Here is a 26,933-nt window from a genome sequence, read left to right as displayed (position 1 = left end):
GCCGCCGAAGCCGCCGCAGACGCGGCAGCAGCAGCCGGTGGGGAAACTGGAGCAGTTCCACGCGGACGTCTGCCGGCTCGCGCCGCAGATGAGCTCGCGTTAGCTGCAGCACGCGTTCAGCCAGCGCTCCCTACCGGACTCCTCCCCAGACATGCGCCCGCAGTCGCGCGGCGACCACCCGCAGTGCGGGTACACATACAGAAGAAGGGAACGAGGAGTAGGGGGGAAGAGCTAGCACTAGAGACCGATTGTCTTCTTAACACACGATACACACATATCAGCGGCAGAGTAAGACCCCGATGCTGGAGCCGTTCGTTTAGCAGCCGCGGCAGAGGGGGCAGTCGGGGCTTCCGGAGAGCTGGCCGGTCGAGCGGCGGCGTCCGAAGGAGAGGCGGTAGGGGTACTGCCGGTAGTGGCGGGGGAAACTCGCGCAGTTCCAATAGGAGGTCCAGGTCCCGGTCTTCGTCGAGCGCGGGCCGCTCTTCGGGTTTATGTCGCCGCCGGAGCTGCAGCACGCGGTCGAGATGGCGCTCCCGCCCGACGCGAGGCAGAAGGCGCCGTCGCAGCGGTGCGAGCGGGCGCTGCCTGGCCCGTCGCGGCGGATGAAGCGGCGCATGCTCCAGTAGTTCTTCCGCGAGTCGGGGTTCCTAGGGCAGTGCCCCTTCGGGTGCCCCGTCGACTCGGAGTGCCGGCACTGCACGCGGCCACGGCCGCGCCCGCACCGGTACACCTAGGGGCACAAAGGGCAGCTATGCCAGTTCAGCGCCAACGTCTGCCGCCTCCCCGTACAATGGTAACCCCCGCAGTAAGCGCTCGAAATACCATTCCCCCCAATGTTCCGCAAGAAGGGACCCAAGCCGGGACGCGACTGCGCACGACACGGCCGCTTACGCCGCTGCAAAAACCCCCACCTCAACCGCGTAGTCCGATACTTATTCTACAAACCCGGCTTTACTAACAAATCCACAAACTATACTGAAAAAACCCAGCAAAAACAAAACACTATAGTAACCGTTACAAAAACTCAATGTTTCCTACCAACCCCTCTGTTCCTCTCCCTTACTTGTTTTCATATATCCCCCCGACCTAAATACAAGAGTACTCCTCAGACCTTTCCCTGTAATCTGTCGGTACTAATGAGGTAAAGCAGACATCTGATCTACGAATAGAAGAGCGTAGTCTCCGCTTCGTTACCGGTATAGTTTAGTCCGTAGTAAGGTCATAGTCACCATCTAGTCTCCGTAGTGCGGAATATATTACTCGTTTCTTCGTCACTCGACACTAGTTTGAGACTCACGCGGTCCAGAACTAGCGGTAAGACAGACGTGGAAATATTGTGGTACACTATGCCTTGATAGTATCAGTTCAGCTTTGAGGGTCTAGGGGTTTGATTGTTAAGTGGGACTTAGCTATTGGGAACCATATATACGGAGAAGGAGGGAGCATCCGCCCATCGGCAGTTATTTGAGGTTATTTGTATATGTATAGTTTGGCTTTCTTGAGGTCTTCTATTTTTCTCCGGTGCTAACCACGTTCATTAGAAGCTTTTCGAGCTTTCTGCTTCTTTTCGGGTTCGTTTGGGGTACGTTGGACTAAAGCGGGCGAACGAACGAACGATAAGGGAGCGTGTTTTAGGTCAGGTATATTGAAAGAGTCCGCAGTAGTTTCCCAACTATAATCTAGAACTGACTGGGCACTGAGCGGCAAAAGGGAAGTAAAGGAAATGGAACGCGGCTTATGGGACTGGTAAAGTTATACATCAACGCCTCTGCAGCCGCCCGCCGCGAGGGCGCGCAGCTGCGACAGGAGCGCGGACTGGGCGGCGGGCGCGGCGGCCTGCGCGGTCTCCTTGGCCTCGTGGGCGGAGGAGGGGATCTTGTCGGCGAGCTTGGAGACTGCGTCTGAGGGGGAGGAGGAGGAGGAGGAGCTTGGTGATGGCGACGAAGACATTGTGGGCGTGGATTGGCGGAGTGAGGAGGGAGGGAGGAGAGGAGAGGAGAGGAGAGAGAAGAGATAGTAGAGGGGACTGCGGAAAAAAGGAGAGCGAAGACGGAGCTGGAGCTGGAGTTGTAGCGGGAGGTTGAGCAGGAGGAGGAAGAGAAAGATGCGACAAGGATGATATAATGCGTTGTTTGCTATATGCAGTTAGGCGAGCCAAGTACCTGTACTGGCCGCGATCGATTATTAGCGCTGGTGGGCAGCGCGCATCCAGCAAGCTCAAGCTTGTGGGCGAACGGAGAGAAGGAACCTGTTCGGTCGGAGGGATGTTCACATTACAAAACACAAGAATAATATGTTGACGACCTATGGAGCCATGTTTTTGCTTGAGATTGTATAAAACCCTCGTGATGGTGCCGTATGACTGCTGTTCCTTTTTTTCCCACCCTTCCCTGGGGGCTTTTTTACTTCTTCACGATGGACGAACGCTTGTGATTCTGCTGGATACCGGACTGGGTACGTGCACCTTGGTAGCAGAAAGCACATGTCAAACAACTGTACACCACAACACTGCCTTCAAGCTGTTACATCCTGAGGACTTACCACCACCGACAAGTCTCACTACTCAACAAGCGCATCTCTCTTCACACATCCATAGCAATAAAAATTCATACAACAGAATCACAATAACCCTCTTAATGCAATTACCGCCGGGCCCACGACCCTCAAAGCCCAGCCCATCTCAGTCCCGCCCCGAACCTCGGCTCGTTGCTCCGGCTCCAAAAAGGCGCCACCAAGCCACGGGCCCCCGCGTGACAGCCGGCCTTTTCAAGAACATTGACGGAAACTACCGTCTACACTCGGGCAGAATGGAAGAACCCGTTGTGAAAAGTGATCAGTACCCTTGGCTCCAGCTTGAGGGTCCTGATCTACGAGCGATTACCTTGGATAAGGTACGGTACGCTTCAGGTTCTTGCCTGCACAAGTACCGGTACCTCGGCCTGGGATCCCATCTTGCCGAAGGCCCCCCCAAGCCCGCCCGTGGGGTAACAGGAAGAAGCGGGGCCAGACTTCATGTCAACCCCACGTTCTGTCATTTGCTCATGTGTACGATAGTAGTACTACTAGTACTAGCAAGCAATCACATGTCAAGCCAAATCCTCCGTTTGTTTCATTCAGACAACATGACGATTGCTTCAATTCAGAAATAGTAATATACATCCGGAACAGACTCCGGGGTATAGCCCGGAACAGACCCTTCCCATTCATCGTAATCATCATCATCACCACCCTTCCCAATCATCACTATCATCATCATAATCACCATCCTCAGAAGTCTTCTCCATCGAATCCTCCCAGCGCCTCTTCACATTCGACACAATCTCCTCCACACCGCTCCATATCCGCTTCCTATTCCTCAACCCCTTCAGCTTCCCCTCATTCCTCTTAATCTCCGTATACAGCTGATGCCAGTTCGTCTTATCCCTCGGCAGCCTCACGGGCATCATCGCCCTCTTCTTCTCCACAAACGCCTCCCTCTGTGCTTCCAGCTCCGGCGGCACGGCTGGAGTCTTGGGCTCGTTTTCCTCCCAGATGGCATAGAAATCGGGCTCCGTCGTCCTCAAGACCTCTGCTCTGCGCAGTCGTTCGGCGGTGTATGCCTCCTCTAGCTCTCGCTTCTGCTTCAGGTACGACGCGTCCGCCATGGCCCACGGATACGGCGTCGCGTCCTCGCACCACGCTTCGTACACCCACGGCATCTCCCGAACCAGAAGCGTATGCCACAGCGTCATCGGGAGATGACAAAACGCTCTCGACGCAAGCCGCAGCGCAGCAATGTCCTTCGAATCGAGACCCCAAGCAATCGCATGCTTCAACTCAGTAGGCAGCTTCCAAAACGGATCCCCAGAAACCTCTCGTTCGTCGTCGTCCTCCTCCTGCTCCTCCATCCGCTCCGGGAACGGACTCCCTCGACTATCAAAGTCCTCCGCGTCCGAGACGGCAGCCTCGCAAATCTCCCTAAAGCCGGGGATGAAGATGGGATTCGCAGCCAAATACTCGGACCCGAGCAGGCAGGCCCACTTCCAGCCCCTGTTGCGGGCATCGACGACGTCGGGATGCCGCGTGCCAAACATGTTGCGGGAGCCGTTGCACTCGAGCTTCATGAGCGAGTCGAGGCTGACCGTGCCCATGCGCTGCTTGCTTATCCTGATGAAGATTTCGAAACACGTAGGGTGAAACGGGAGGACATAGGTCCCCCATCCAAACAGCTAAAAGTTCTCGTCAGCCACTCACACGCATGCCTCGTAGAAGCAAAAAGAACCACCACGTACATCTTTCCATGTATCGCTGAGATTAGACGCATGGAACCAGTCCGCGCCCCCGCGGATCGGCGCGCACCTCACGTCGCCCCCGTTAGGCGGCATGCAGTCCGAAAGCCCCGTAAGATGGTACTGTTTTGATTCCCTCTCAAAGTCCATGTCGTCGCCGCTCGGCGTCCAGTCCTCCGTCTTCTTGTAGAGTCCCTGCACGGTATGGCAGTCCATCATCTCGTCAAGAGAGAGTCGATCTCCGTGGTACCCTCGAGTGTTGCAGCAGCCAGGGCCAGCCACGTGCTCATATCTGCGAGCCGTCGGGAGCGCCATGATGTGCATGTCCACGCCGATGTCGTCGTCTTTTGCTCCGCCGTCTGGATCGTACGGCGCACTTAGCGGCATGAAATCCGTGTCGTACTCTGGCTGAGGATCGAGTCCATTGGACGTGAAGAACCAACGATCCTCCTCCAAATCGGAATCCGAGTCTCCGTATATCTCAGAACCAGGCACCTCCCCCATCACCACATCCCCAACCTCCTCCGCGTCCTCATCATACTCCAAGGGCTCATCATCATCCTCCTCATCATCGCTCTCAGGCACATACGTAGCATCATCCGCATCCTCCTCATACAGCCTCAAGCAAAACTGCAGCTCCCCAGGCGGCCTCCCCCGATACACCGCCGCGCACCCGCCATCCGGGCACTCCGCCGCGTCGCCCCCCGTCACGGCGACCCAGTCCCGGCCCTTGTGCCTGCTGACGTACGAATTGCCCCAGGCGGCGCTCCGGGGCTCGCTGTGGGTCCGGAGCCGGTTGATGTTGAACGTGACGCCGCAGAGCTGACAGCCCGTCTACGTATTTCACCATCGCATAGTCAGTAGTTCGTTTTCGCTATGCAAAATCCGGGCCCGTCTTCTTTGGGGAGAGAGGTGAAGAAGAGCATCTTTCTTACCTTGTCGGTGGAAGCTGGTCAACATACGCCATGTATTAGCCCTGTGCGTGTTGTGGGCTCGTTCTTTTACTTACTCATTGGATACGAGGCGCGCGTCTCATGCACAAGAGGCATATGCCCATGTACAATGTCCGCTGCAATGGCAAGGTGAAGGGGGTTATAAGACAAGGTATGTATGTATGTAGGTATGTAGGCTGGGATGTCATGCCTCCTCTTGCTGCCTGCATATGTATGTGTTCCTACCCCTCATGGCCCCTCTACTACCCCAGGAGTCATTGATCCGGGGCTGAGCTGTGTGCTTACATACGCCTCCGTGTAACTGCCGGAGCATCACAGAACAGCTGCGTTTATCACCAACTGTGCTATAAACCACACCATGTTACAAGCTAATGATTCGATTTGCTATCAATAATCCCTTACAGTCGGGTGGCCAAGACTCCGTCGCCAGACATCCAAGCAAGTAGCATATGCCAAAACGTATTCCAAATCGCGACCCGAGCAAAACCCATGACTCGCACCAATACGCCAAGCTTCTCGCTCTACTAATTATTCAGAAAACGTGGCCAATCCCCTTCCAAAGCACCGAGGGTAACCAAGCAAGCCGTGCCCTGAGATGCGACTTCACCATGTTAACGTGTACTGCTGGGTAATCTGCTGCTCTTTGTTCTGTCTTTCTTCCCCGTGGCAGAGCTGCGGAATCGTCTGGGTACGTTTCCAGGCCGTCTGCCGTTCGGCACGCAAAGCAGGATGCCCTTCACCTAGAATTGCTTCGACGTCTGCGGAGGATTTATGGCCCGTCCTCGAGAACACCAGCACCCATTATCGCCGTCTCTTTCTACCTGGATAACGGCATCGACGCCCTCCTTCAGCAAATACTCTCGAACGCGGTCCTTGGTGTCCTCCAGAGCAGCGCCGCGGGCCACCGTGACGTGAACAATTCCCAGTAACCGGTCGCCTCCGTAGTCGTCCATCCAGAACTTGGGCGTTGAGTAGCTCACGACGCCTCGCTGCTGTCCAATGCCCGCAAGGACGTTCCGAAGGTTGTATTCGACGCCCTCGGGAACAGTCAAGAGAAGCCGCCTTGCTGATGAGAACACGAGCGGCTGCGCCGACAAAAAGATGAGGGCCGCAATGAAGCAGGAAGCCAGCGGGTCCCACCCGGCCCATCCCCAGAAGCTTGTCAGCACGGTGGACACAATGACGGACACGCTGCCCAAAGTGTCTGCCAAAACATGCAGGTAGATGCCTCGCATATTCTCGTTGTCGTGGTCGTGTCCATGCCCGTGGTGGTGGTTGTGGTCGTGGCCTGCATGGGAACCACAGCCATGGTCATGCTTTTCACCGTGAGAATGGCCATGGCTGTGGCCGTGATCATGGCCGTGGTGGTGGTGTCCGAACGCCATCATGCCAACCAGATTTACAAGTAAGCCAAGGGTGCTCACGACGAAGAGCTCGCCAAGCCGCTTCGTCTGTGTCCCTTCCCACAAGCGTTCGAATGCCTCAAACGCAATTTCAACGCTGAGGAGCCTAAAGAGAAGAGTCAGAACCAATAATCATCACGAAGAACGGTGGGAAACCCACATCAGGAGAATGCCATTGGCAAAGCCACTCAGAGTTTCGACCTTTCCGAAGCCGTACGGAAATCGCTGGCTCTTGGGCCACTTGCTCATGACAGCCGCTAGCAATCCCACGAGCAGGGCGACGCAGTCAAAAAACATGTGAATGCTGTCACTGAGAAGGCCCAAGGAGTCGGTGACGTAGCCGTAAAACGCCTGGATGATCATGAAACCAAAGTTGAGACTGTATCTGGAGTCAGTCACAGTCACTCGAGTCAAGCATGTCATTGGGCGCAGACGTACGACATGAAGTAGAAGATCCGCCTCGAGTCTTTCTCGGCTAGGATGGAATAGAGTATGGGCCACCCAGTCGTGTAGGGGAGGATTGTCCTTGTGAACAGAGACCGCTCAGAGCTATGGCTGTGGCTGGCTTCGTGGCTATGGCTATGGCCGTGGCCGTGGCCGTGGTCGTGGTCGTGGTCGTGGTCGTGGCCATGAGGAGAATGCGAATGGGAGTGTGAGTGTGAGTGGGCGTGGGAGTGCGTGTGGGGGTGGCTGTGAGCGTGATCATGACTGTGGTCGTGATCGTGGTTGTGACTGAATTCGTCAATAGCTTCGGGCGTATAGCGGCTCCTCCTTGCTTGGGACCAGTTCCCCGTTCCTCCTGCCGACGGTTTCTCTGATAGCGAGGTAGAACTGGCATTGGAGGCTTGCGAGTTGCTGTGGCCATGGCGGGGAAAGCTGAACGAGTGCGCGTGCAAGTGAGAGGGCGAAGGCAGTGGCGGCGGTATGGAGTAGGTCTGCGAGCGCGGTTGGGAGCGGGCGTGGGAGTGGGAATTGGAGTGTGAGTGTCCGTGGTCGTAGTTGTGTCCGTGCTCGTGGTCGTGATCGTGTTCGTGGCCGTCATGGTCGTCATGATGCCGGCCTCGGTCCTCGTCGTCCTCCAGCTGCGAGGGCAGCGTCTCGCTCGATACCGTCATCCGCCAGGCGCTGAGCGAGGCCGGCTGGGACTGCGTGTGAACCCGGTGCGTGTGCGTGTGCGGCAATGCCGACGGCATGGGATAAGTGGCTTCCATTGTGTCCATGGTTTCGGGTCGATTCGTGGTCGTCGAGCCGGGAGATTCTGCTTCTATTCGAGTCGGTGATTGGCCAAACGCCGCAAACGAACGCGCTGCCTCGTCGCTTTACGAAAGATGCGTCTCGCGATCAACCAGCGACAGCCGCATCAAGCGCTGTGAAGCGACCAGACGGAGCAATTGGTCGCGATCAAGGCGATCTCGTAGCGACAGCGAGCGAATGTGTGAGGCCCAAGAAAGAAGGACAGGGTCAGTTCCCCTTCCCCCCAGCTTGCATTGTTGAAAGGAAGACAAGGCGAGGATGGAGCCAAGCTGGGTAGGCCGAATAAGGGGAGAGCAGAGAAGAGCAGAGGAGCGTGTGGACGGCCTGGAACCAGACTCGCCTCGCCTCGCAGCACCGAGAAAAATACTTCCCGCTGGCGCAGCTGCCAAGGTGCGCTATTCGAGCACCGCAGTGACCGACTTCAGGAGGGTTGCGGGGCACGTGGAGGCGCTGTTCGGGGGGGGATCCAGCAGCAGCCAGTGAGGGCCAGCGAGGGCCAGCGAGGGCGCTAGCGACCTTATCAGCGCGGGATTAGCGGCAGGTACCGTCGCACCAGGAGCAGGACAGGGCGCGATACCCGCTGCATCTTGGGTTCGAGGCTGTCCGGGTGTGTGTGTCGTTGGGGGGGGATGACGGAGTGACGGTACTTGGCGAATGGAGGCGCGAGGGCACGGGCATTTTCATCAAGTGCAGAGAGAAATTGGTGGTTTGTGCCCAACAACAGCTGAGACAGATCGGATCCGAGATGAGGTACGATCAGGCTGATCAGTCGCTGCAATCACGGTGACGCAACAGGGAAGGCGGTCTGGAAAGGGGGCCGATTTGTCGAGTCGAGGTCAAGCGAGTAGATTCCGTCTGTTCAAGTCGAGATGGAGGAATGACGATGGCGGTCAAGGCGTCAACCGGGGCCTCTAAACATGAAGGGTAAGGTATGAGCGAACTCTCTCTCTCTTTTAGCCGCAGCCCAACGCCGGTAGAAACCTAAACGCAGCCCCGTGATGGCCCAAGCCGAGTTGTCAACTCCATGCTAAGACGCCTAGCAGCACCTTAATTCAGCCATGAAGCTCACCCTACCCGATCCATACCTGCAGCTGGCTAGAAGCACACAGTCTCCCGACAATTGGACAGATCTCGCCCACGGGATATTCTTCCCACGGGCCAGACTCGCAAGGACCCAATGTCGTGCATCGCGGCGGCACTGATTGGCCATCGGATCCATCCCCACGATCTCCATTGCATGTGGCGCTTGGGCAGATGGACAGGGATTCATGCGATGACGGCAGGGCCCTCACCAGCCACATGGCACCCTCGGCAACCTCGCTGCTGCGCCACAGAAAGTCACCAAATGGCGTTATCAAAACCTCCAGCTTACATGTAGCTTGCTGGCAGCAGCTTGAAGCGTATCATATTCGCAAGTCAACACCAAAAGGCACCGCCAGTGGATGCGCCCAACTTGCGCTTTGTGTCCTCATGCAGCGCTTTTCGCGCCCTCAGAACTCCCATCTCTGCATCGAGGCGCCTTGCGTGTGAGGGCATAACGGAAACAAGCCTCATCACCCCCGTGGTCAGGACAGCTGTCACTGTCTCTCTCGCCAACAGCGCACTGCTCATTCAAGGCCAGGACAGCCACAATGTCGACCACATATTACATCTCGTTCGCTCTCTCCGCAGTCCTCGGCGGCCTGTCCGTCATTGCTCTCGGCTACGTCTGGAGCTTCGCCCTGTGGCTGGGCAAGAAATCCCTTGACATGATTCCCACCCGCTACCAGCCAGCAGAGAAGCCAGAGGATGAACACATTCAGATTCTGGTCGTGGGCGACATTGGCAGGAGCCCGCGAATGCAGTACCACGCCCTGAGCGTTGCCAAGCACGGGAAGAAGGTCGACATTGTCGGTTACAAGGGTGAGAGACCGACATGGCATTAGAGGTTGATTGCGCCAACATGAGGCTCACTGATGTTCATTCTGGACTTATAGAAACCGCCAGACACCCCGATCTCATAGGCAATCCCAACGTGACTGTCTATCCTCTCGCTCCCCAGCCTGAATGGATTGCCTGGGGCACGCTGCCTTTCTTCCTCAACATCCCCTCCAAGGTCATCCAGCAATTTTGGACCTTGTTTGCAACGCTCATGTACACTGCCCCTCCTGCTCAGTGGATCATCATTCAGGTAGCATCAAGTCTACGAGCCTCGCACTCGACCTCATTCTGACAAGTCTGTAGAATCCACCATCTATACCGACGTTTCACGTGGCGCTGTTTGTCGCCTGGGCTCGCGGTAGCAAAGTCATTGTCGACTGGCACAACTATGGCCACACCATCCTGGCACAAAAGTCTCTTCTCCGGCCTCTTGTGCCCTTTTACAAGCTTTACGAAATGAAACTTGGGCGTTACCTAGGAAACGCAAACCTCGCAGTCACAGACGCCATGACGAAGCAGCTGGTGGCCGGAGGTCGATTCAACCTCAAGAACCCCGTCTACACCCTTCACGACCGGCCAGCTGAGATTTTCCAGCCTATGGTTTCTCCAACAGCTCGACTCGAGTTCCTATCACGCCTGGCAGAGACTAAGAATCACGCCAGGAATATTGTTGACGGCACTCTTCGTCTGATAGTAAGCAGCACCTCGTGGACAGCGGATGAAGACTTTGGCATGCTGCTCGATGCACTGGTCGCCTACGCGACGCCAACCTCAGAACAAGAAGACGTTCCACCCATTCTCGCCATCATCACCGGCAAGGGTCCACAGAGACAAGCCTACCTTGACAAGATCAAGGAGCTCCAGGACGGCGGCAGACTCCCCGGCATCCGAATCCTCAGCGCCTGGCTTTCCAACCGAGACTACGCCTCGCTCCTCGCCGCGGCCGATCTCGGCATCTCCCTGCACAAATCCAGCTCCGGGGTGGATCTCCCGATGAAGGTGGTGGACATGTTTGGCGCGGGTCTTCCCGTGGCCGCATATGCTGGCTTCGAGAGCATCGGGGAGCTGGTCAAGGAAGGGCAGAATGGCTGCGGCTTCGAGACCGTGGCAGAGCTCACCGAGATTCTGAAGCGGCTGTTGAGCCTTGAAGGCGCAGAGGAGCTTGCGAGGTTGAAGAAGGGCGCCATTGAGGAGGGCTCGCGCCGGTGGGACGAAGAATGGGACAGCGTCGTTGGGCCACTGTTAGGGGTACCCAACAAGCACACATAGGCCGAGCTCGATAGGATAAGAGCACCGGAACATACCTCTCCGTACAACTGTCAACCCAAAGACTCTATACGTCTGCACTCTCTGTCGCTAGTGATAAAACATTCTTGTTCATACCGCTGTCAATCTGCAACAAATGTGTCGAGCATTGCCCAGCCTCTCAACGCAAGACGCCAAGTAATGCAAGCTATCAGGGCCATCCCGTCCCTCACCAAACGCCATCCACGCTTTTATAATATACTAAAAGCGAAATCCATCATACATTCACACGCACACTCTCTCTCTCTCTCCCCCTCACCCCTCATACACAGTTGCCCCCCCGAGCCCACCGCACTTCTCAGTCCTCCCCCAAACTCTCCCTCACGCACTTCCGACACCGCCTCCGATACTCCTTGTGCTTGCCCTCCTTCTCCTCGCGCAGCATCCGCGCCGCCTCGACGTTGGCCGGGCTCTCCTCGTTGGGGCTGTAGAAGAGGCTAATGACGCTCAGGAGGATCGTCTCGGGCGTCTGCACGGGGCTCCAGCGCTCGGCGGCGGACTCGTACCCGTACTGGTCTTCCTCGGGCGGGTGCAGGATGGAGATGCACAGGGTGCCGTTTTCGTAGATGTTGGGGTGGAAGGGGATCGGGTCCTGGAAGGTCAGGGACGGGGGCATGTGCGGGTAGTTTTCGGGGAAGACGAGGCGGGCGCGGAAGTTGCCTCCTAGAAAAACCACCGTGTCAGCTTGTTGTGTTCTTCCCATTTCATCCCATCCTTGACGGGAGAGGGATGGCGGTTGTGAATGGAGGGATAGCAAAGGGGCGGGAAGATAGGGAGAATGCGCACCGCCATAGTATTTGCAGTCGTCGTTGATCATGAGCATCACCTCCCACTCGAACATGTTGCTATCGTTGACGAGGCCGCAGGATATGCCCGGGAGATCTTTGCCCGTCTGGATTTCCTTGAGCTGGCGCTTCAGCAGCGACGCGGCGGCGGCACCGGCTGAAGCCATGGTATCGATCTTTTACGAGCTGGCCGACAGTAAAGAAGGGGGGTGTTGAATGGATCTGATATATAATATCTCAGCGGAAAGTGAGGGGCGGGCAGGCGGCGGGAAGAGGAGAGGATGTGGTCGTGAGGAAATGGATATGCAGGCGTCAGAGCTTGCTAATAATGGTAATGGTGAAATTGATGAATGGATGACCGAAGGGCGAGTCCAGCCCAGTCAATGTCTGGCGGGAGGCTTTTGGAGCTGGAGGGGTTGCGGGGCTACAGGTCCGCTGTTCCGGCACTGGTTGGGGTGGGCACACGACTCCCGGCAGGCCTGAACCTGGATGGCCGGCAATTTGGAGAGTGCTTCGATTCGGTGACATTTGATATTGTCGAAGCAGTGAGTACATGTTAGTGTTTATCTATCACCAAGCAAACATGTTTGTCTCTCAATCTGCAGTCTATTCACTGTATTTTGGTCATGATCTCTAGCTCAGATGCTGCTGACTCGTGTTACTTGTAAATCCTCATACACAAACAATCAACCAAACTCTTCCAATCTGGGTATCATATAATCATCCAATGCATCCCCCTCCACCTCATTCTACCAATAATCACTTCTTCTTCGACGTCCCAAACCCGGTAAAGCCCATCTGCGCCATCATATCGTCCTCATCGTGCTCGCCCTCAATCCGCACATCGTCGCCGTACTCCGTCTTCACCTTGGCCGCCTGCTCCTTCTCCAGCCGCTTCTTCTCCGCCTCCTCTCTCCGCTTCTTCCTCTTCTCTTCCGCTTCCTTTTGCATCTCTTCTTCTCTCAGCTGCAGCCTGTCTTGTAAGCTCGTGGCTTTTTCCTTCTCGAGCTCTTCTTTCCGACGAATGTAGTACTCGATTCGCGCGTGCACTTCTTCGACCGTCGCTCGCTTGACTTCGGTCGTCTGCCCGGTGTTGAGCAGATGCTGCGTCGTATTCAAATGCTGCGCGATGACTCAATCAGCACTGAACTTTCACCACCAAAGCTGCTCCATCGTCTGCCAAATTCCAATATGCATACCTCTACCCATTGCAGGTTATCCTTGAACGTAAGATCACACGCCTCGCAGTAGAACCCGGCGCCTCGCCCTCGTTTGCCAACGCCCGCTCCCGCAGGCACCAGCTGCGTCTTTCCAACCTGCGCGCTGACATCGATAATGTTCCGCCGCGCCGATGTGTAGGTCTCGTTGCCCGTCGCGGGCTTGTGGTACTTCTTGCCGGCCAGCTTGGCCTCGTAGCGCGCCTTGCCCTCTTCCCGCTCCTTTTGCTCGCGTTCCTTTGCCTTGGCCGCATATTCGTCGAGATCCCAATTCTTGCGGAAGTCGGTGTCGGACGCTGCCTGTCCGTAGGCGCTTTTGCTCTTGGAGTCGGACATGGTTGACGATGGATAATTTTGCGCTGTTGGAATATGAATTGCACAAAGGATAGGAGAACCGGCGCAAAGACCGGGCAGATGCTAAAAGGCTTTGTTGACGCGACACCAAAACCGGATCGTCGATGCTTTTTGACAGTCAGCGGCAAGACAAGGATCCGCCGGCGCTAAGATAAGAAATCGTCAACCCCACCGCGGGGCAGCTTCTTAAATCTATCGGCTCCGATCAAGTTTTCCATTTCGATCGCAACGACGGTTTCGCATGTGTCAATCGAGCCAAGATGCTGTACCTCGTGGGACTCGGTCTCTCTGACGAGACGGACATCACCGTCAAGGGCCTCGAGGTGGTCAAGAAGGCGTCTCGGGTCTACCTTGAGGCTTACACCAGCATTCTGCTCGTGGACCAGTCTGTCTTGGTATGCGCGCGGGATGCGACGACATTCTTCTCGGATGCTCATCTTTTGGCAAAAACAGCTAACGGCTGACTCTCAAAGTAGGAAAGCTACTATGGCCGGCCCATCATTGTTGCCGACCGTGAGATGGTCGAGTCCAACAGCGACGAGATTCTCAGGGACGCGCAGACCGAGGATGTCGCCTTTTGCGTTGTCGGAGATCCCTTTGGGTTTGTTTTCCCCTCGACTGGATCCGCCCTCCCATGCTATGGCGTAACTGACGAAACGTCAACTACAGAGCGACTACACATACCGATCTCGTCATCCGAGCCCGCGAGCTGAAGATCCCTGTGCGAACCGTACCCAACGCCTCCATATTGTCGGGCATCGGAGCCTGCGGCCTGCAGCTCTACAACTTTGGCCAGACCGTCTCCATGGTCTTTTTCACCGACACGTGGAAGCCCTCCTCCTTTTACGACCGGATAAAGGAAAATCGCAGCATTGGGCTACACACTTTGGTTCTCGTCGACATCAAGGTCAAGGAGCAGAGCCTGGAGAACATGGCCAGGGGCCGACTCATCTACGAGCCTCCGCGATACATGACCGTGGGGCAGTGCGCGCAGCAGATGCTCGAGATCGAAGAGGAGCGCAAAGAGGGCGTCTACACCAAGGACAGCTTGGCCATTGGCGCCGCTCGCGTTGGCGGCAAGACGGAAAAGTTCGTCGCGGGGACATTGGAAGAGCTGTGCTCCGCCGATGAGGAGCTGGGACCGCCCCTGCATAGCCTTGTCCTGCTGGGCAAGAGAGCTCATGATTTAGAGCGTGACTACGTGCGGGAATTTGCTATTGATAAGGAGAAGTGGGACAGGATATGGAAGGAGGAATATGGACAGCAGTGAGCGTGCAATGTTCGTATAAAAAAAGAGAGTCGTTTCAATTCATGCTAAACCTCGATGATAATAGTACATGTCATGGGTCATTACTATTTCATATTTTCACGTTTTTTATTCCTCATGTTTTATCGTATCCTTCCTCACAGCTTCTCAAACTCTGACTTATTCGAGGAACGCCACGATCCAACCTCTTCCGCCGAAATCTCGCGCAGCTTGTTCACCTGGGCGGTCTTTCCAGTAATAACACCCTGAGCAACCTCAGCAGCACGGCTGATGAAGTTGCCAAGCTGCAGCGAATAGGTCACACTGGTGGTCTTGACGCGAATAATGCCAATACGGGGGTCATTCTCCGAGCCGTCGTGGACGCCGTCGCCGAGGTCGCCAAGCCACGCCTTCAGACTGCTGCTGTACGTCTTCTTGACCAGCTCGCGATCCTTGACGAGGCCTGCCTGGCCGGAGATGGACGCCCACTCGCCCGAGCTGTTGATAAAGGCGACATTGACGTGGGGGTCGTCAGATAGGTCGTGGGTCTTGCCGGACTCGTTGTTTGTGTGGAAGAGAAGGTCGATGCCTCCGGACTCCTGTTGGTGTAAGTGAATAGGTGGTCGACGGAATTCAGGGCGCATTTCCACGTACTGTGGCGGCAATAGCCATGCAGCGGGAGACCAGGTTGTTCTGAGATGAACCAGCCTCGACGGTTGTCATCATGCCAAACTTGCATTTGGTGATGAAGTTGACGAGGTCAGTGACCTTGGTCTGCAGATCGGCGTCATCTTTGTTGACGCTGGTGTACGGGTCGGCGGTCTTGTTCTCAGACGACATTGTGATGGATATAGAGACGATTCAGTTTCGAAGTCGAATACAGGTGCTGAAATGCGAGTGCAAACCTTGGGGGTTTAGATCTCCAATGAAGCTTGGATCTCGATGCTAATAGCTCTCGTTTTATAGATCATGCGGCGTATTGAAAAGTCACGGTCATCACGGTATCAGAACCCTGTTATGATACACCACCTTCATCATATATACGTAACTTGGAGTTTTGTCGAGTGTCATGAGGCGAGAGCTGCTACGTGAGGGCAAGGAGCATGACGTCAGGAAGATACCTACAGCAGTGGCCTTTTGGCCACCAGGCTGCAAGTACCAAGACAAGTATGACAGGCTGGACTCATCGAGCAATCGGATTCCCTGAAGAGTCCAATAGCATATTGATCCAGCTGGGGATCGGCTCAAGCCAAAATAAGAGTTTATCTCGTCATTCGATCTCATCCTCCACCAAACGCCCTGGTTGCCATCCTGCTACCCTGGAGGTTATCGTTGTTTTGTGGGGCTCCCCATTGTCCGGATCAGGACTGAGAGGTCACTGCAATGCGGACGTCTCTGTTTGCTTGATTCAGGTGCGAAATCTGACAACCAACGAACCCGAGTGCCGAGACTTGGGCAGCTACGATTGGAGCTGCGATAGACCTACATGGAGCAGTGCAGCAAGCTCCAATTGTCGATGTCTGCTATTTGTTCAAGGCAGACGGCCGCTGGGAGCTCTCTTTGTGCTTATTACTTGGTACCTAACACTCGGCTAGCTCCTCCATAGCCAAGCTTCAACGGCCGAGATGCTTCCTCCAATGCTTGATGACGAGCCAACTCACCACAGACCGGGATCGGACCGCCTTCAAATCAAGCAGCGATAGCCGTAGCAGTGCCTTGATCACCAATGCTTTTTTTTTTGCACGTCCCCAGTCTCCAGTGGTTGAGCTCCAGAAATTCCCGCCGCTGACAGCCCAGCTCGTCACCTGATGTCGCGTCGTTCGGCAAGAACACAGCACCGCCGAGCTTGAGCTTGCACCTGCCACTGTATGCCCAAATTGCCAACCCACGCCGCGGATGCCGTAATTCGAGGCCGCTCCTTCCCATTCCCCGCGCTCTTCTACCGGTGCGCCGTTTATTCCCACCAAACGAGCTTTGGCAGGCACGATCGTGCGGAAAGTACCACCTGTAGTACTGCTACAGTTCGGTTTGGTTAGGAGGTACCAGGTCGCTACTGCCTTACAGCAGCGGATAAAGTCCTCCTCCTAATCGTCTGCTGGCCGTCTGCACGCACAGGGAAAGAGGTGGCGGCTTATCAGCTCGGTCGGCGGGCAGGAACCACCCCCATCTCTCGCTCTTGCTGGTAGTTTGCGCCCAGCTCCCCAAACCTTTTGCCGGCCGCATCGCCATACCCGTCTTTTCTTCTTCTTCCTTCTCTTCCTCTCTTCCTCGGTCATTGCCATTCATCCTTCTCCGGGTTGTGCGGCTCGCGTCTCTCGCCAGATAGCGAGTCAAGTGCCATTTCCCGCCTTCCTTTGCCTTTCTTCAACAATCCTCTTCATTGTCCCTCATCTCCATCCCCTGGCACAGTTCCCGGATCATCCTCGATCTGGCCATTTTTCCCTCCCAAACGGGCGTCGGCCAGCTGGTTCCCAAGTGCCGCCGTGTTCGTCGCCGTCTTGCCTGACCGTCTCTTTCATCCGTGATTCAGAGTCAGTCGTGGCCTGCATCTCTGCCCGCCACTTGTCCAGCAGCTACGGGAGCCGGCATCCCTTTCATTCACAGTGCCGGCAGAAGGCCCAGGAGGAGAAGAATTAAGCTGGCATTGAGTCGCACAAGGCTGGCTGCTTGTGTGCCGTATCCTTCTTCGTCTTTCCCTCCGACTTCTACGTGAACTTTACACCTCTCAAGTCTCTACTTCTTCTTTTTCTTCCCTTCTTCATCTTGTTATCGTGCGCATCGTATCGGGTCGTCAATCTCCATTCGGGTCATCTCATTCGGCGTATCAGCAGCCCTGTTTTGCGGCTCATCTTGTTTGTCCGGTGTTTACTGTCGTTGAGATTTGATACAAAAACTGTCGTCAAGGCTCATCGCCGCTCTGCGTACCTTCCATAGGAAGGTTTCCCATATACCCCCTTTTTCAACGTTTCAGTTGCCGCATCGGAATTCGCAGCAAGATGGCGGGTCAGGTAAGGAACATGTCCTGCTATTCCGACTCTGCAGATCAATTGTTAATGCCCCTACAGCTTGTGTTTCCATGGGAATGCCGCGACAAAGAAGATCAGGCATGGGCTGCCTACAACAATCCTCTCCGCCGAACCAACCAGCTGCTGGTCGAGGAGAACATGAGGCTCAAGCGGATCCTTCGCGAAAATGGCATCTCATGGTCACCTTTGGCGCAGAATCATCTGAATCAAAATGACCCTACGAGGCGCAAAACCCGATCATCCACCGCCGCCGGCCTTGGCGATCCGGCTTCGCCGTTTCTACCCACCGAGGTCCTCTTGCGAGTTCTCAAGTTTGCCATGAAGAGCAAATACCCCATCATTGACCCTCTCAGCCCTGTCACGGCCGAGAACCTTACAGACGAAGAGAAGAAGAGAGGCAACCAAGTCGCCATCCACTTCCTGGCAACATGCAAAGCAATGCATGCCGAAGGCACCCGGATCTTCTGGGAGTCAAACCACTTTGTCTTCACCACCCCTCAGGCTCTACGCAACTTCGGTGAGCTCAGCTTCCACTATCGGCACAAGATTTTGCACATCAACTTGCGCATCATTGCCCGTTACTACGATGATCAGCGCCGCAGGCACAAGCTTGAACGCTACTATCACCCAGATCTGAAGAGGGATCAACCTCTCAAGATCCAAATGCGCCCAAAGGAGTCGCCTCTCGTGCGCGGCGGCTTCCGCTGCTACACCTGGAACCAAGTCATCGATTTCCTCCTGGCTTTACGTGCGCCCTACGATCCGAACTACAAGGACAAGAAGAATCCGAGACCAAGGCTCCTCCCGTCACTGTCGTCGTTGCGGCTCGACTTGGTGAACTTCTCAGACTCCCTACTGCCGTTTTCCGGATCTGAGCTCCACGAGGTAGCCTCTCATGAGCTGGGATGCACCTTGAACGAGCTTCAGGTAACTGGGATGCCATTTGATGATGTCGGCATGAAAGCCTCTGCCGAGCTCAGTGGCTTGGTGAAGGATGAGGGCCTCTATCTTGATGCATCTGCTGCCTTCATCGCCCTTCCCAAGGGTCTGCAGAGCCTCTCGGGAGATAATTGGTGTGCTCGGGTGATTAGAGCATACAAGGATCTCAAGGATGAAATGGAGGAAGAAGGCCTTGGGTTCGGCGGTGAAGATGATGACGACGAGCAATTTCACCTGCATTCGTTCGAGGGCTACCACAAGGTGGGCACACTGCCCGCTGCCCCCTCCGAGGAAGGCCATCCTGCCTCCACCCGCGAGGAGAAGAGAGTCATCTGGAAGAAGGTTCCCGTCGCCCGCGAGTCGGACAAGCGCATCTGGATTCAGTTCTCCCGACTTAACGGCTATGAGGTTGAGGAATCGGTCTGGGATAGTGACGACGATCGCATCTGTCCATGCTGCGGCGATTCGCACCCTGGCTCGTCCATCTTTGGGCTCATGAGCGATTACGAGTGAACGGCTCGACCTGTATTGTTTTATGCAGTACCCACGTGCGATTTGAGATGATGAAGGGATTTACGGCGGCAGACAGAAGTTGCCTAGTATTATGTGCTTAGATACCCCCGTGGTTGGTGGCCAAAAAGGGAGGTTTGTTAATTGACGGAAGGAAATACAAGTGGGTTTAACAGATACTAGTACGAGATTTGCGATGAATGCAATCTATTTATGATGCCTGCTTGATACGTTCTGTTATTGTGAATGGTATAAGAAGTGACGGACCGATGGGAAGCCTTTTTAGTTGGCTTCTCGGGGAGTATCGTCAACTCCCATCTACTTCAAGAAGTCATTTTGAAGTTCACCCTTGCCTGCATGCCTGTTGTCACCTTTACTCTGACATTCAATCAATCTCCCATTCCACAGCCGCTAGTTGCGCAACATAACCAAAGCGTGTTGCAGGCAGTAGGATATACTATGTGGACGTGTTCGGAACCAGCAGATGTAGGGTATCACCATCGCATATTAGGAGGTGGACGAGTGTCCGACGCCGTTTGCGTGACGGAGGTAGGTTTTCGCACTCGAGTACCACGGCAATATTGCTGCCATGACCAATGCAGATTGTTCTGGCGTAGAATCAAAGTAGAGGATACGGCAAGGCGCAGCAGCATTCCTGTCTCACGGGCAGGTATGGAGTACGGCGGCATCACGGGAGGCTTACCAATGCTGGACGCTCCAACTGAAGCAGTGAGGTACCGGTCAGGGACGGGCCAGGGAGCAGCGCACTACCTAGTAGCCCACCACAAGGCGCGCAGCTACGGGGTCTGGCTCAACTCAATCCCACGTAACGACTCCACCAACCTGCTAGTATCGCCATCTGTATCTTCAACACGAATCCCTAGAGATTGTCCCTATTGCTCCTCATTATCTCTCCTCCCGCAGCGGTCAACGCTTCCATCCCGCCCTAACCGCAGCACCTGGCTAGAAGGCAGAGAAAGGGCGGAGAATCAAAGAAACCCCTCGTCATCCCCCTCAACCTACAAATCCCGGCCCATGCCACAGGGCGCCGCTCCAGCATGAGCAGCCGCCATGCCCCTGCCAGCGCTGCTCTCCTCCAGCGATAGGTCGTCCCCCATCGGCTCGTCCTCCAGCAAGGCGCGCTCGGTGCCTGCCGTCGACGGCGACATCCCGCCCGAGTTCATCCACGACGAGGCCCAGCTGCCATGCATCCCGCCCGAGCGCCCAGACCTGCGCGAGCTCAACTGCGGGCTCGAGGCCCTGGCGGCCGTGTTCCCCGACGTCCAGATTGAAGTCTTTCGGGAGCTGCTGGGCAACTTTGATGGCGAGTCGAGGCTTGCTTTGGTGGCGGATGCGCTGCTGAAGAATGGTGCCGTTTGGGTCAAGGGCAGGTGGAAGGTTGCCGGTCCGCAGAGCCACAACAGACTGCAGCAGCCGGGGAATGGCGACAAGCAACGGGACAGGGCCAAGTCGGAAGCGGAAGCGGATGCGAATGGGCCTGCTTATCGAACGGTACCGAGAGCGGAGATCTTCCGAAGCAACGAGTACAAGAAGGCGGTTCAGACGCTTGCGTGGCAGGAGTTTAAAGGCCTGTCCAAGTCGACAATCAATGCGGTGCTTGCCGAGTCCAACTACTCCTACCTGGACGCCCGGAGGATCCTTGTGACGCTGTCATCCAAGTCGTGGCGCTTCACCATCTCGTCCATCTTCATGAGACGGAAGCCCGTGGCAACAGGCGAGGCGGAGAACCACCCCCTTGTCCGCTGGCGCACAAACGGTCAGGGCTCCAACATACCTACGATACGATCTACGGGCAACGCCGAGCTCGACCGGGAGCTGTACGATGCGCTCATTCGCCCGTTGAAGGAAAAGGAGAGAGAAGAGCGAGAGGCCAAAGACCGCGCGGCTGCCGTGCTGCTGAACAACGAGGAGGCCGAAGAGGCGGGCGCCGTCCATGAGTGCATGTGCTGCTTTACGACAGGCGCCTTTGAGGAGTTTACCCACTGTAACAAGGACGCACACATGATCTGCTTCCGCTGCGTGCAGCACTCCATCAAGGAGGCCGTCTTTGGCCAGGGCTGGCAAAGCAGCATCATTCCCGAAATGGGAACACTAAGATGCATGGCTGTCGGTCGCGATCAGTGCCCTGGATATATCTCGTCCGAGCACATGCGCAGGGCCATGCTGGAAGAGAAGAAGGGGGCCGAGATCTTACACCAGCTCGACCAGCGGCTTGCGGAACATGCCCTGCTTGCTGCAAGGCTACCGCTGGTACACTGTCCGTTCTGCAACTACGCCGAGATTGACGACATCTACATGCCCTATGAAAAGACCAAGATGCGGATCAGGGTTGCTGGCGTCATCCACCTACTGTTCCTCTTCTTTTGCTTCATATGCGTCGTCCTCGTCTTTCCCCTAGCTGTTGTATCGTTTGGCGTTGCCTTGACCTTCACCTCCTGGCGAACGTTGTGGACGCAACTATCGACGGAGTGGAGGCACGCCCTGGGCAGGCATTCCCGGCGCCGGCGCGGGCTGCAATTCTCGTGCCAGAACCCCGAGTGCGGCCGCGTGTCCTGCCTGTCGTGCAGCAAGGTCTGGACGGACATCCACGTCTGCAACGAGTCCTCTCTGGTTGCGCTGCGGACGCAGGTGGAGCAGGCCATGAGCATGGCCATCAAGCGGGTGTGCCCGCGGTGCAACACGTCGTTTGTCAAGAACGCGGGCTGCAACAAGCTCACCTGCCCCTGCGGCTACAAGATGTGCTACGTCTGCCGCGCCGACCTGACGGAGGAAGGGTACCGGCACTTTTGCGACCACTTCCGGCCCGACGGCGATCCGCGGCCGTGTCTCGAGTGCGAGCGGTGCAATCTGTGGGAGTCGGAGAATGTCGACCAGGTGCTGCAGGAAGCCCGCGAAGAAGCGGAGCGGAAGTGGAAGGACACGGAGAAGAGGGACCTGTCGGCGCCGGAAAAGGCGTTTCTGGAGACGGGCATTGCGGCGCGCGCGACGGGCATGGGCAGCGTGGAGCAGATTCTCGCGGCGGGTCGGATGCCTTCGCTGGGGGAGGTTTTGGATATCGTTGTTGAGATGGTTCTCGTGTAAAATGACACAGGCGGGGGATGAGAAAGCATTGACTATTCATGACTTGGATGCTACGATTTTCTTTTTGCTTTATTGGCGGCGCTCCTCTCTTCAATTTCTCCTTGCCCATTTGTTCATTTGCCTATGCCTCGAATCGTTCTCTGCGTACCACTACTATCTATGATGCAAGATACGGGCATTTCTTCTCGCGGTTCCTTACTGTTTCTTTTCTTCGATTTATTCATTTGCTTGGGTTTGTCGGCCCTTGTTTCTCTTTCATCAGGCGGCTGGGAAACTGGGAATTGCATTCTTTTGGCATGAGCGTTGTGTCGATTCAAGAGACGTCGAGATGAAATGGATAGATTGATTTCCTTGTTTCCCCCCTCTTCGCACAGATTTTGATGAAATGGATATTGATTGACATGAAAAAGTTGGCAATCTAGCTTTGACGCATAGAATATTCAATGTTGTTACATGATTCTCATTAACCCCCCCTATATCATCATCACCACCACCAATCCTCAACTATGTATCATCCCCTCCCCCCTCAGAAAAGCTCCGCCGCCGCCCCCCCAATCGCCAACTTGCCCGTCTCCCTCACCCTGCACTGAAACACAACCTTCTTGTCCCCCTCCTTCCACATCTCCGTCACCACCGTCTCCCCCGGAATCACCGGCCCCGCAAACCTCACCTTGACGTTCCTGAACCGGCCGAACCGGTCGTACACGGCCTTGCCCGCGATGCCAAACGTGCACAGGCCGTGCAGGATCGGCGCCTTGAAGCCCCCCATCTTGGCGAACCCGGGATCAATGTGCAGCGGGTTGTAGTCGCCGCTGAGGCGGTAAATCGCCGCCTGGTCCTCCCCCGTGGGCGTCTCGACGACGACGTCGGGCGCGCGCTGGGGGGGCTCGTTGGCCGCCGTCGCGGCGCCCCTGTCCGCGCCCCTCTTGGCGCCGCCGAAGCCGCCGGCGCCGCGCAGGAAGACGGTCATCTCGTTGTAGAAGACGGGCTCGCCCGTCTCCGCGTTGACCGTCGTGATGCCCGTCTTGACGACGGCCGCGGAGCCCTTGTCGACGACCTCGAGGAGCTTGGCGCGGGAGACGAGCCTGCCCGACGTGGGGAGCGGGAACTTGCGCACCTCGAGGTACTGCTCCCCGTGGAGGAGCATCATGGGCGAGAAGTTGGGCACGAGCGCGTCGTAGTCAAACGGCGTTTCGGCGGAGAAGGGGGGGATCACGCCGAATGTGGGCAGGGGCTGGAAGTCTTCTGCGCCTTCGCTGTTTCGTGGGGGAGAAGAGAAAAACGGTTAAGAGAGCTGTTTTTGCTGATTGGAGAGGGAGGAGATAACGACTTACAAGACGTATTTGAGTTCCTTTCGCTTGGCTCCTACACCAATGTTGTACAGAATGACGTCTCGCTCGGTGAAGCTGTACTCGGTGGGTTCGCCCTCCTTCTTGAGCGCCTCGGCGATGGCGGCGAGATACTCGTTGCCTGCAGGAGCAGCAGCAGCAGCAGCAGAAGAAGAAGAAGTTGAATCATCCTGAGCCTAAGGGGACAAAGAAAGTCGATAAAATCACCGATTAGCACAACGTTCTTACTTTTAAAAATGGAAGCATTCCGTGCGTTTCGACTTGTGTGTGATTTCATTTCTTTCATCTTTGGGAACTAATGATCCAGTATATACAAGGTTGGGGGGATTGGTTGATAGATAAGATTGGTGGCGGTGGTGGTGATACAAGTTCTGCTCCCAACATGACATGCTGTACATATCCAAAATAAAGAGAGGGCATATGATGATGCAAAAAAAGGAGAGAAAAAGAGAGAAAAAAGGTCCTCTCATACCTTGTTCTCGATGTTCTTCATAATCTTCTCCAGGCCGTCCTGCGCCTTCTCGGGATGGTCCGCCCGGCCGTCGTCAAAGTTGACAATCTCGTCCCAGTGCTTGACCACCTCCTCCGGCACCAGCGGCTTGTTGACGGGGAAGCCGTGGCCGCCGGTCCGCTGCCACCGCGTCTTGCCGCACCAGCCGCTGCCCACCTCGTACAGCCCGCCCGTCGGGTTGGGGCACTTGTCGCTGCTCAGGGCCAGCACCAGGGGCGCGATGTAGTCGGGCTTGAAGGCGTCCACCATCTCCTTGGGCATGATGGTGGCCGTCATGGCGGTGCCGGCGTTGGGGGCGATGGTGTTGACGTAGATGCCGTACTTGAAGCCCTCGAGGGCCAGGGCGCGAGAGAAGCCGAGGATACCGCATTTCTGTCATGTTGTGTTAGAATGCATACACGTTACGAGAGGCGGGAAAAAGGGAAGAAAAAAAAAAAAACTTACAGCAGCGGCATAGTTGGCCTGGCCAAAGTTGCCGTAGATGCCAGATGTAGACGTCGTGTTGATCACGCGGCCGTACTTTTGCTTAAGGAAGTAGGGCCAAGCAGCCTTGGTGACCTTGTACGTGCCGCGCAGATGCACGTTCATGACCGAGTGCCACAGGTTGTCGTCCATGTTGGTGAAGGCCTTGTCACGCAGGATGCCGGCGTTGTTGACGACAATGTCGACGCGGCCAAAGGCATCGATGGCGCCCTTGACCACGGCATCGCCATCCTCGGCAGACGCCTTGACGCCCACGGCCTTGCCGCCGAGCTTCTTGATCTCCTCGACGGTGTTGTCGGGGTTGACCAGATCGTTGACGACGACCGAGGCGCCGTACTTTGCAAAAGCCAGAGCATAAGCGTGGCCAATGCCCGCGCCGGCGCCGGTGATGAGGGCGACGCGGCCGGTAAAGTCGAGCTTCTCGCCCTGCTCGCTGGGGCCCATCTTCATCGACTCCTCCAGCAGGGTCATGAAGTCGTTGGGGCCGGAGGGGTACTGAGGGTTGGAGAAGTCGACGACCTTGTTCCACTGCTTCAGGATGGCGCCGGGCGTGTACGAGTCGTCGGCCTTGAGCAGCAGGCCGCTGGACCGCTCCCAGCGCAGCTTGGCCATGTGGCCGGCGCCGGCCTCGAAGATGCTGCCGTTCTCGGTGGTGTTGTTGGAGTGGACCAGGACGGCGACGAGGGGCACAATCCACTCGGGGCCGAGGGCCTTGAGGACGTCGGGAGGCATGACGGTTTCTGTCATGCGGCTGGCGGCTGTTGCATCTCTAGGTCAGCACAATCCCCTCCTCTCTATCTAGATATCAAAAGGAAAATAGCAAGAAGCTCATCATACCAATAGGGGCAATGACGTTGGACAGAATGTTGTACTTGGCACCCTCCTTCGCCAACGTCTCGGTGAAGCCAACCATGGCCAGCTTGGCAGCCGAGTAGTTGGTCTGCCCGAAGCTGCCAAACAAGCCGGCCGCGGACGCCGTGTTGATGACGCGGCCGTACTTTTGCTTGCGGAAGTGCGGCCAGGCGGCGCGGGTGCACTTGTAGGCGCCCGTGACGTGGACCTTGATGACGAGGTCCCAGTCCTCGTCCTTGAGGTTCTTGAAGGCGACGTCGCGCAGGATGCCGGCGTTGTTGATGAGCACGTCGATGCGGCCAAAGGCCTGGATGGCCGTCTCGATGATGCGCTCGCCGTTCTCGACGCTGTCGTAGTTGGCGACGGCCTTGCCGCCGGCCTTTTTGATTTCCTCAACGACGACATCGGCGGCCTGCAAGAAACGAAAGATTAGCTTAGCTGTCTTGCTGGGGACAGTTTCGGGTCATCGCACCTTTGTAGAGTTGCCCTCGCCCTTGAAGGAGCCGCCTAGGTCGTTGACGACGACGCTGGCACCGCGCGAGCCGAAGAAGGTGGCATATGCCTTGCCCAGGCCGCCGCCGGCGCCGGTGATGACAACCACCTGGCCGTCGTATCGCAGCTGGTCAGCCATGACGTCGGCAGTTGCTGTGTGTGAGGTTGCGGTGGTGGTGTTGAGGCGTCAAGACAGCGGGTTGAGCAGGACGGAAAGAGAGGAAACCAAGGGAAAGGGGTATCTAGTTGGTCAAGCACAACAGTAGAGGAGCAAAGACGGAGAGAGAAGAGGAGGATGCGAGAAGATGCAGAAAGAGGCCGAGAAGACAAGACAGTCACCCGTGTTTAAGAAATGCGGACGGATCGGCTGTCGATGCCTCGGCTTGAGCTTCTCGGTGCGGGTACGAGAGCGTGGAGGTACCTGGTTGCTTGTACACCGTAACCGCGCCTTGTACCGAGCCGAGTTTAGAGGCTAAAGGCTGGGAAAAGAGGCCGGGGGAGGCGCTAGTCCGGAAGCGGGATATGGGGGAGGGAGACGCTTGTTCACATGCTTTTCGAGTCGGGGCTTGATGGATGAGGCGGGACGAGCATTGCGGGATACCTTCACGTGTTTCGGTCAGCCATGGCTTGTTGCATTGCCTGGCCTATCGTGGATGACGGGCTTTGAATTCTTCAAAGTACCTGGCATGTATTCGCAACTCGTAACGGCTCCAGGCCCATACAGCTTGACCTCAGTCCATCCCCTCGTCTGCTCTCCCCACAAGCCCAACCCCAATCAACTCACAAGCCAAGCAACCCCAGAAACCCGCTTTTCCCACGCCGAAGCACCTCTTTTGCAATAACAAAGTACCTTCCTCGTACCTCTTACACACTCTCCTACCTCCAACCCACACCATAAAGCGGCACTCATGCTCAGAAGAAAGCCTCATATTCAACCAACAGCCTCTGATAGCCTATCATAACC

General features: G+C 56.2%; 12 protein-coding genes across 12 annotated transcripts; 4 read left to right on the top strand and 8 right to left on the bottom strand.

The window, feature by feature from the left end:
• Positions 1-316: 316 nt before the first annotated feature.
• Positions 317-1,950, bottom strand: BBK36DRAFT_1155661 (hypothetical protein; the record flags this gene model as incomplete). Its single annotated transcript, XM_024893850.1, has 2 exons — positions 317-730; positions 1,759-1,950. The coding sequence occupies 2 exons, from the start codon at positions 1,948-1,950 to the stop codon at positions 317-319; spliced, it is 606 nt and encodes a 201-aa protein (XP_024754197.1).
• Positions 1,951-3,015: 1,065 nt separating this feature from the next.
• Positions 3,016-4,772, bottom strand: BBK36DRAFT_1134092 (hypothetical protein; the record flags this gene model as incomplete). The annotated part of the gene is made up of 3 exons (XM_024892193.1): positions 3,016-3,038; positions 3,263-4,208; positions 4,272-4,772. 3 exons carry the CDS (start codon positions 4,770-4,772, stop codon positions 3,016-3,018), a joined length of 1,470 nt encoding a protein of 489 aa, XP_024754196.1.
• Positions 4,773-4,886: 114 nt separating this feature from the next.
• Positions 4,887-5,102, bottom strand: BBK36DRAFT_1089164 (hypothetical protein; the record flags this gene model as incomplete). Its single annotated transcript, XM_024888998.1, has 1 exon — positions 4,887-5,102. A coding segment is annotated over one exon (216 nt), but the record flags the coding sequence as incomplete, so codon positions are not given.
• Positions 5,103-5,961: 859 nt separating this feature from the next.
• On the bottom strand, positions 5,962-7,875 carry BBK36DRAFT_1175831 (hypothetical protein; the record flags this gene model as incomplete). The annotated part of the gene is made up of 4 exons (XM_024895991.1): positions 7,507-7,875; positions 7,063-7,356; positions 6,785-7,003; positions 5,962-6,730 (listed from the first exon to the last, which is right to left on the bottom strand). Exons 1-4 carry the CDS (start codon positions 7,842-7,844, stop codon positions 5,962-5,964), a joined length of 1,620 nt encoding a protein of 539 aa, XP_024754194.1. The 5' UTR covers positions 7,845-7,875.
• A 1,634-nt stretch (positions 7,876-9,509) lies between these two features.
• On the top strand, positions 9,510-11,068 carry BBK36DRAFT_1175827 (glycosyltransferase family 33 protein; the record flags this gene model as incomplete). Its single annotated transcript, XM_024895990.1, has 3 exons — positions 9,510-9,780; positions 9,855-10,048; positions 10,102-11,068. 3 exons carry the CDS (start codon positions 9,510-9,512, stop codon positions 11,065-11,067), a joined length of 1,431 nt encoding a protein of 476 aa, XP_024754193.1.
• A 333-nt stretch (positions 11,069-11,401) lies between these two features.
• On the bottom strand, positions 11,402-12,055 carry BBK36DRAFT_1137522 (ubiquitin-conjugating enzyme; the record flags this gene model as incomplete). Its single annotated transcript, XM_024893168.1, has 2 exons — positions 11,402-11,766; positions 11,890-12,055. The coding sequence occupies 2 exons, from the start codon at positions 12,053-12,055 to the stop codon at positions 11,402-11,404; spliced, it is 531 nt and encodes a 176-aa protein (XP_024754192.1).
• Positions 12,056-12,647: 592 nt separating this feature from the next.
• Positions 12,648-13,441, bottom strand: BBK36DRAFT_1107833 (hypothetical protein; the record flags this gene model as incomplete). Its single annotated transcript, XM_024889301.1, has 2 exons — positions 12,648-13,010; positions 13,088-13,441. The coding sequence occupies 2 exons, from the start codon at positions 13,439-13,441 to the stop codon at positions 12,648-12,650; spliced, it is 717 nt and encodes a 238-aa protein (XP_024754191.1).
• A 244-nt stretch (positions 13,442-13,685) lies between these two features.
• Positions 13,686-14,730, top strand: BBK36DRAFT_1134089 (Diphthine synthase; the record flags this gene model as incomplete). The annotated part of the gene is made up of 3 exons (XM_024892192.1): positions 13,686-13,854; positions 13,936-14,060; positions 14,129-14,730. The coding sequence occupies exons 1-3, from the start codon at positions 13,720-13,722 to the stop codon at positions 14,727-14,729; spliced, it is 861 nt and encodes a 286-aa protein (XP_024754190.1). The 5' UTR covers positions 13,686-13,719.
• A 133-nt stretch (positions 14,731-14,863) lies between these two features.
• BBK36DRAFT_1137519 (blue light inducible protein) lies at positions 14,864-15,545 on the bottom strand (the record flags this gene model as incomplete). Its single annotated transcript, XM_024893167.1, has 2 exons — positions 14,864-15,304; positions 15,360-15,545. 2 exons carry the CDS (start codon positions 15,543-15,545, stop codon positions 14,864-14,866), a joined length of 627 nt encoding a protein of 208 aa, XP_024754189.1.
• Positions 15,546-17,701: 2,156 nt separating this feature from the next.
• BBK36DRAFT_730 (hypothetical protein) lies at positions 17,702-19,183 on the top strand (the record flags this gene model as incomplete). Its single annotated transcript, XM_024898541.1, has 2 exons — positions 17,702-17,713; positions 17,771-19,183. 2 exons carry the CDS (start codon positions 17,702-17,704, stop codon positions 19,181-19,183), a joined length of 1,425 nt encoding a protein of 474 aa, XP_024754188.1.
• A 1,068-nt stretch (positions 19,184-20,251) lies between these two features.
• On the top strand, positions 20,252-22,282 carry BBK36DRAFT_1108809 (hypothetical protein; the record flags this gene model as incomplete). The annotated part of the gene is made up of 2 exons (XM_024889406.1): positions 20,252-20,649; positions 20,701-22,282. 2 exons carry the CDS (start codon positions 20,252-20,254, stop codon positions 22,280-22,282), a joined length of 1,980 nt encoding a protein of 659 aa, XP_024754187.1.
• Positions 22,283-22,808: 526 nt separating this feature from the next.
• Positions 22,809-26,440, bottom strand: BBK36DRAFT_1207054 (NAD(P)-binding protein; the record flags this gene model as incomplete). The annotated part of the gene is made up of 8 exons (XM_024897368.1): positions 26,304-26,440; positions 26,205-26,254; positions 25,950-26,131; positions 25,463-25,889; positions 24,587-25,383; positions 24,104-24,514; positions 23,617-23,744; positions 22,809-23,538 (listed from the first exon to the last, which is right to left on the bottom strand). Exons 3-8 carry the CDS (start codon positions 26,106-26,108, stop codon positions 22,809-22,811), a joined length of 2,652 nt encoding a protein of 883 aa, XP_024754186.1. The 5' UTR covers positions 26,109-26,131; positions 26,205-26,254; positions 26,304-26,440.
• Between the last annotated feature and the right edge of the window lie 493 nt (positions 26,441-26,933).

Source organism: Trichoderma citrinoviride (assembly GCF_003025115.1).
Source record: "Trichoderma citrinoviride strain TUCIM 6016 unplaced genomic scaffold BBK36scaffold_1, whole genome shotgun sequence".
Lineage (NCBI taxonomy): Eukaryota > Fungi > Ascomycota > Sordariomycetes > Hypocreales > Hypocreaceae > Trichoderma > Trichoderma citrinoviride.
Note: the sequence above shows the minus strand (reverse complement) of the source record. Positions and strands in the feature narration are given on the sequence as shown.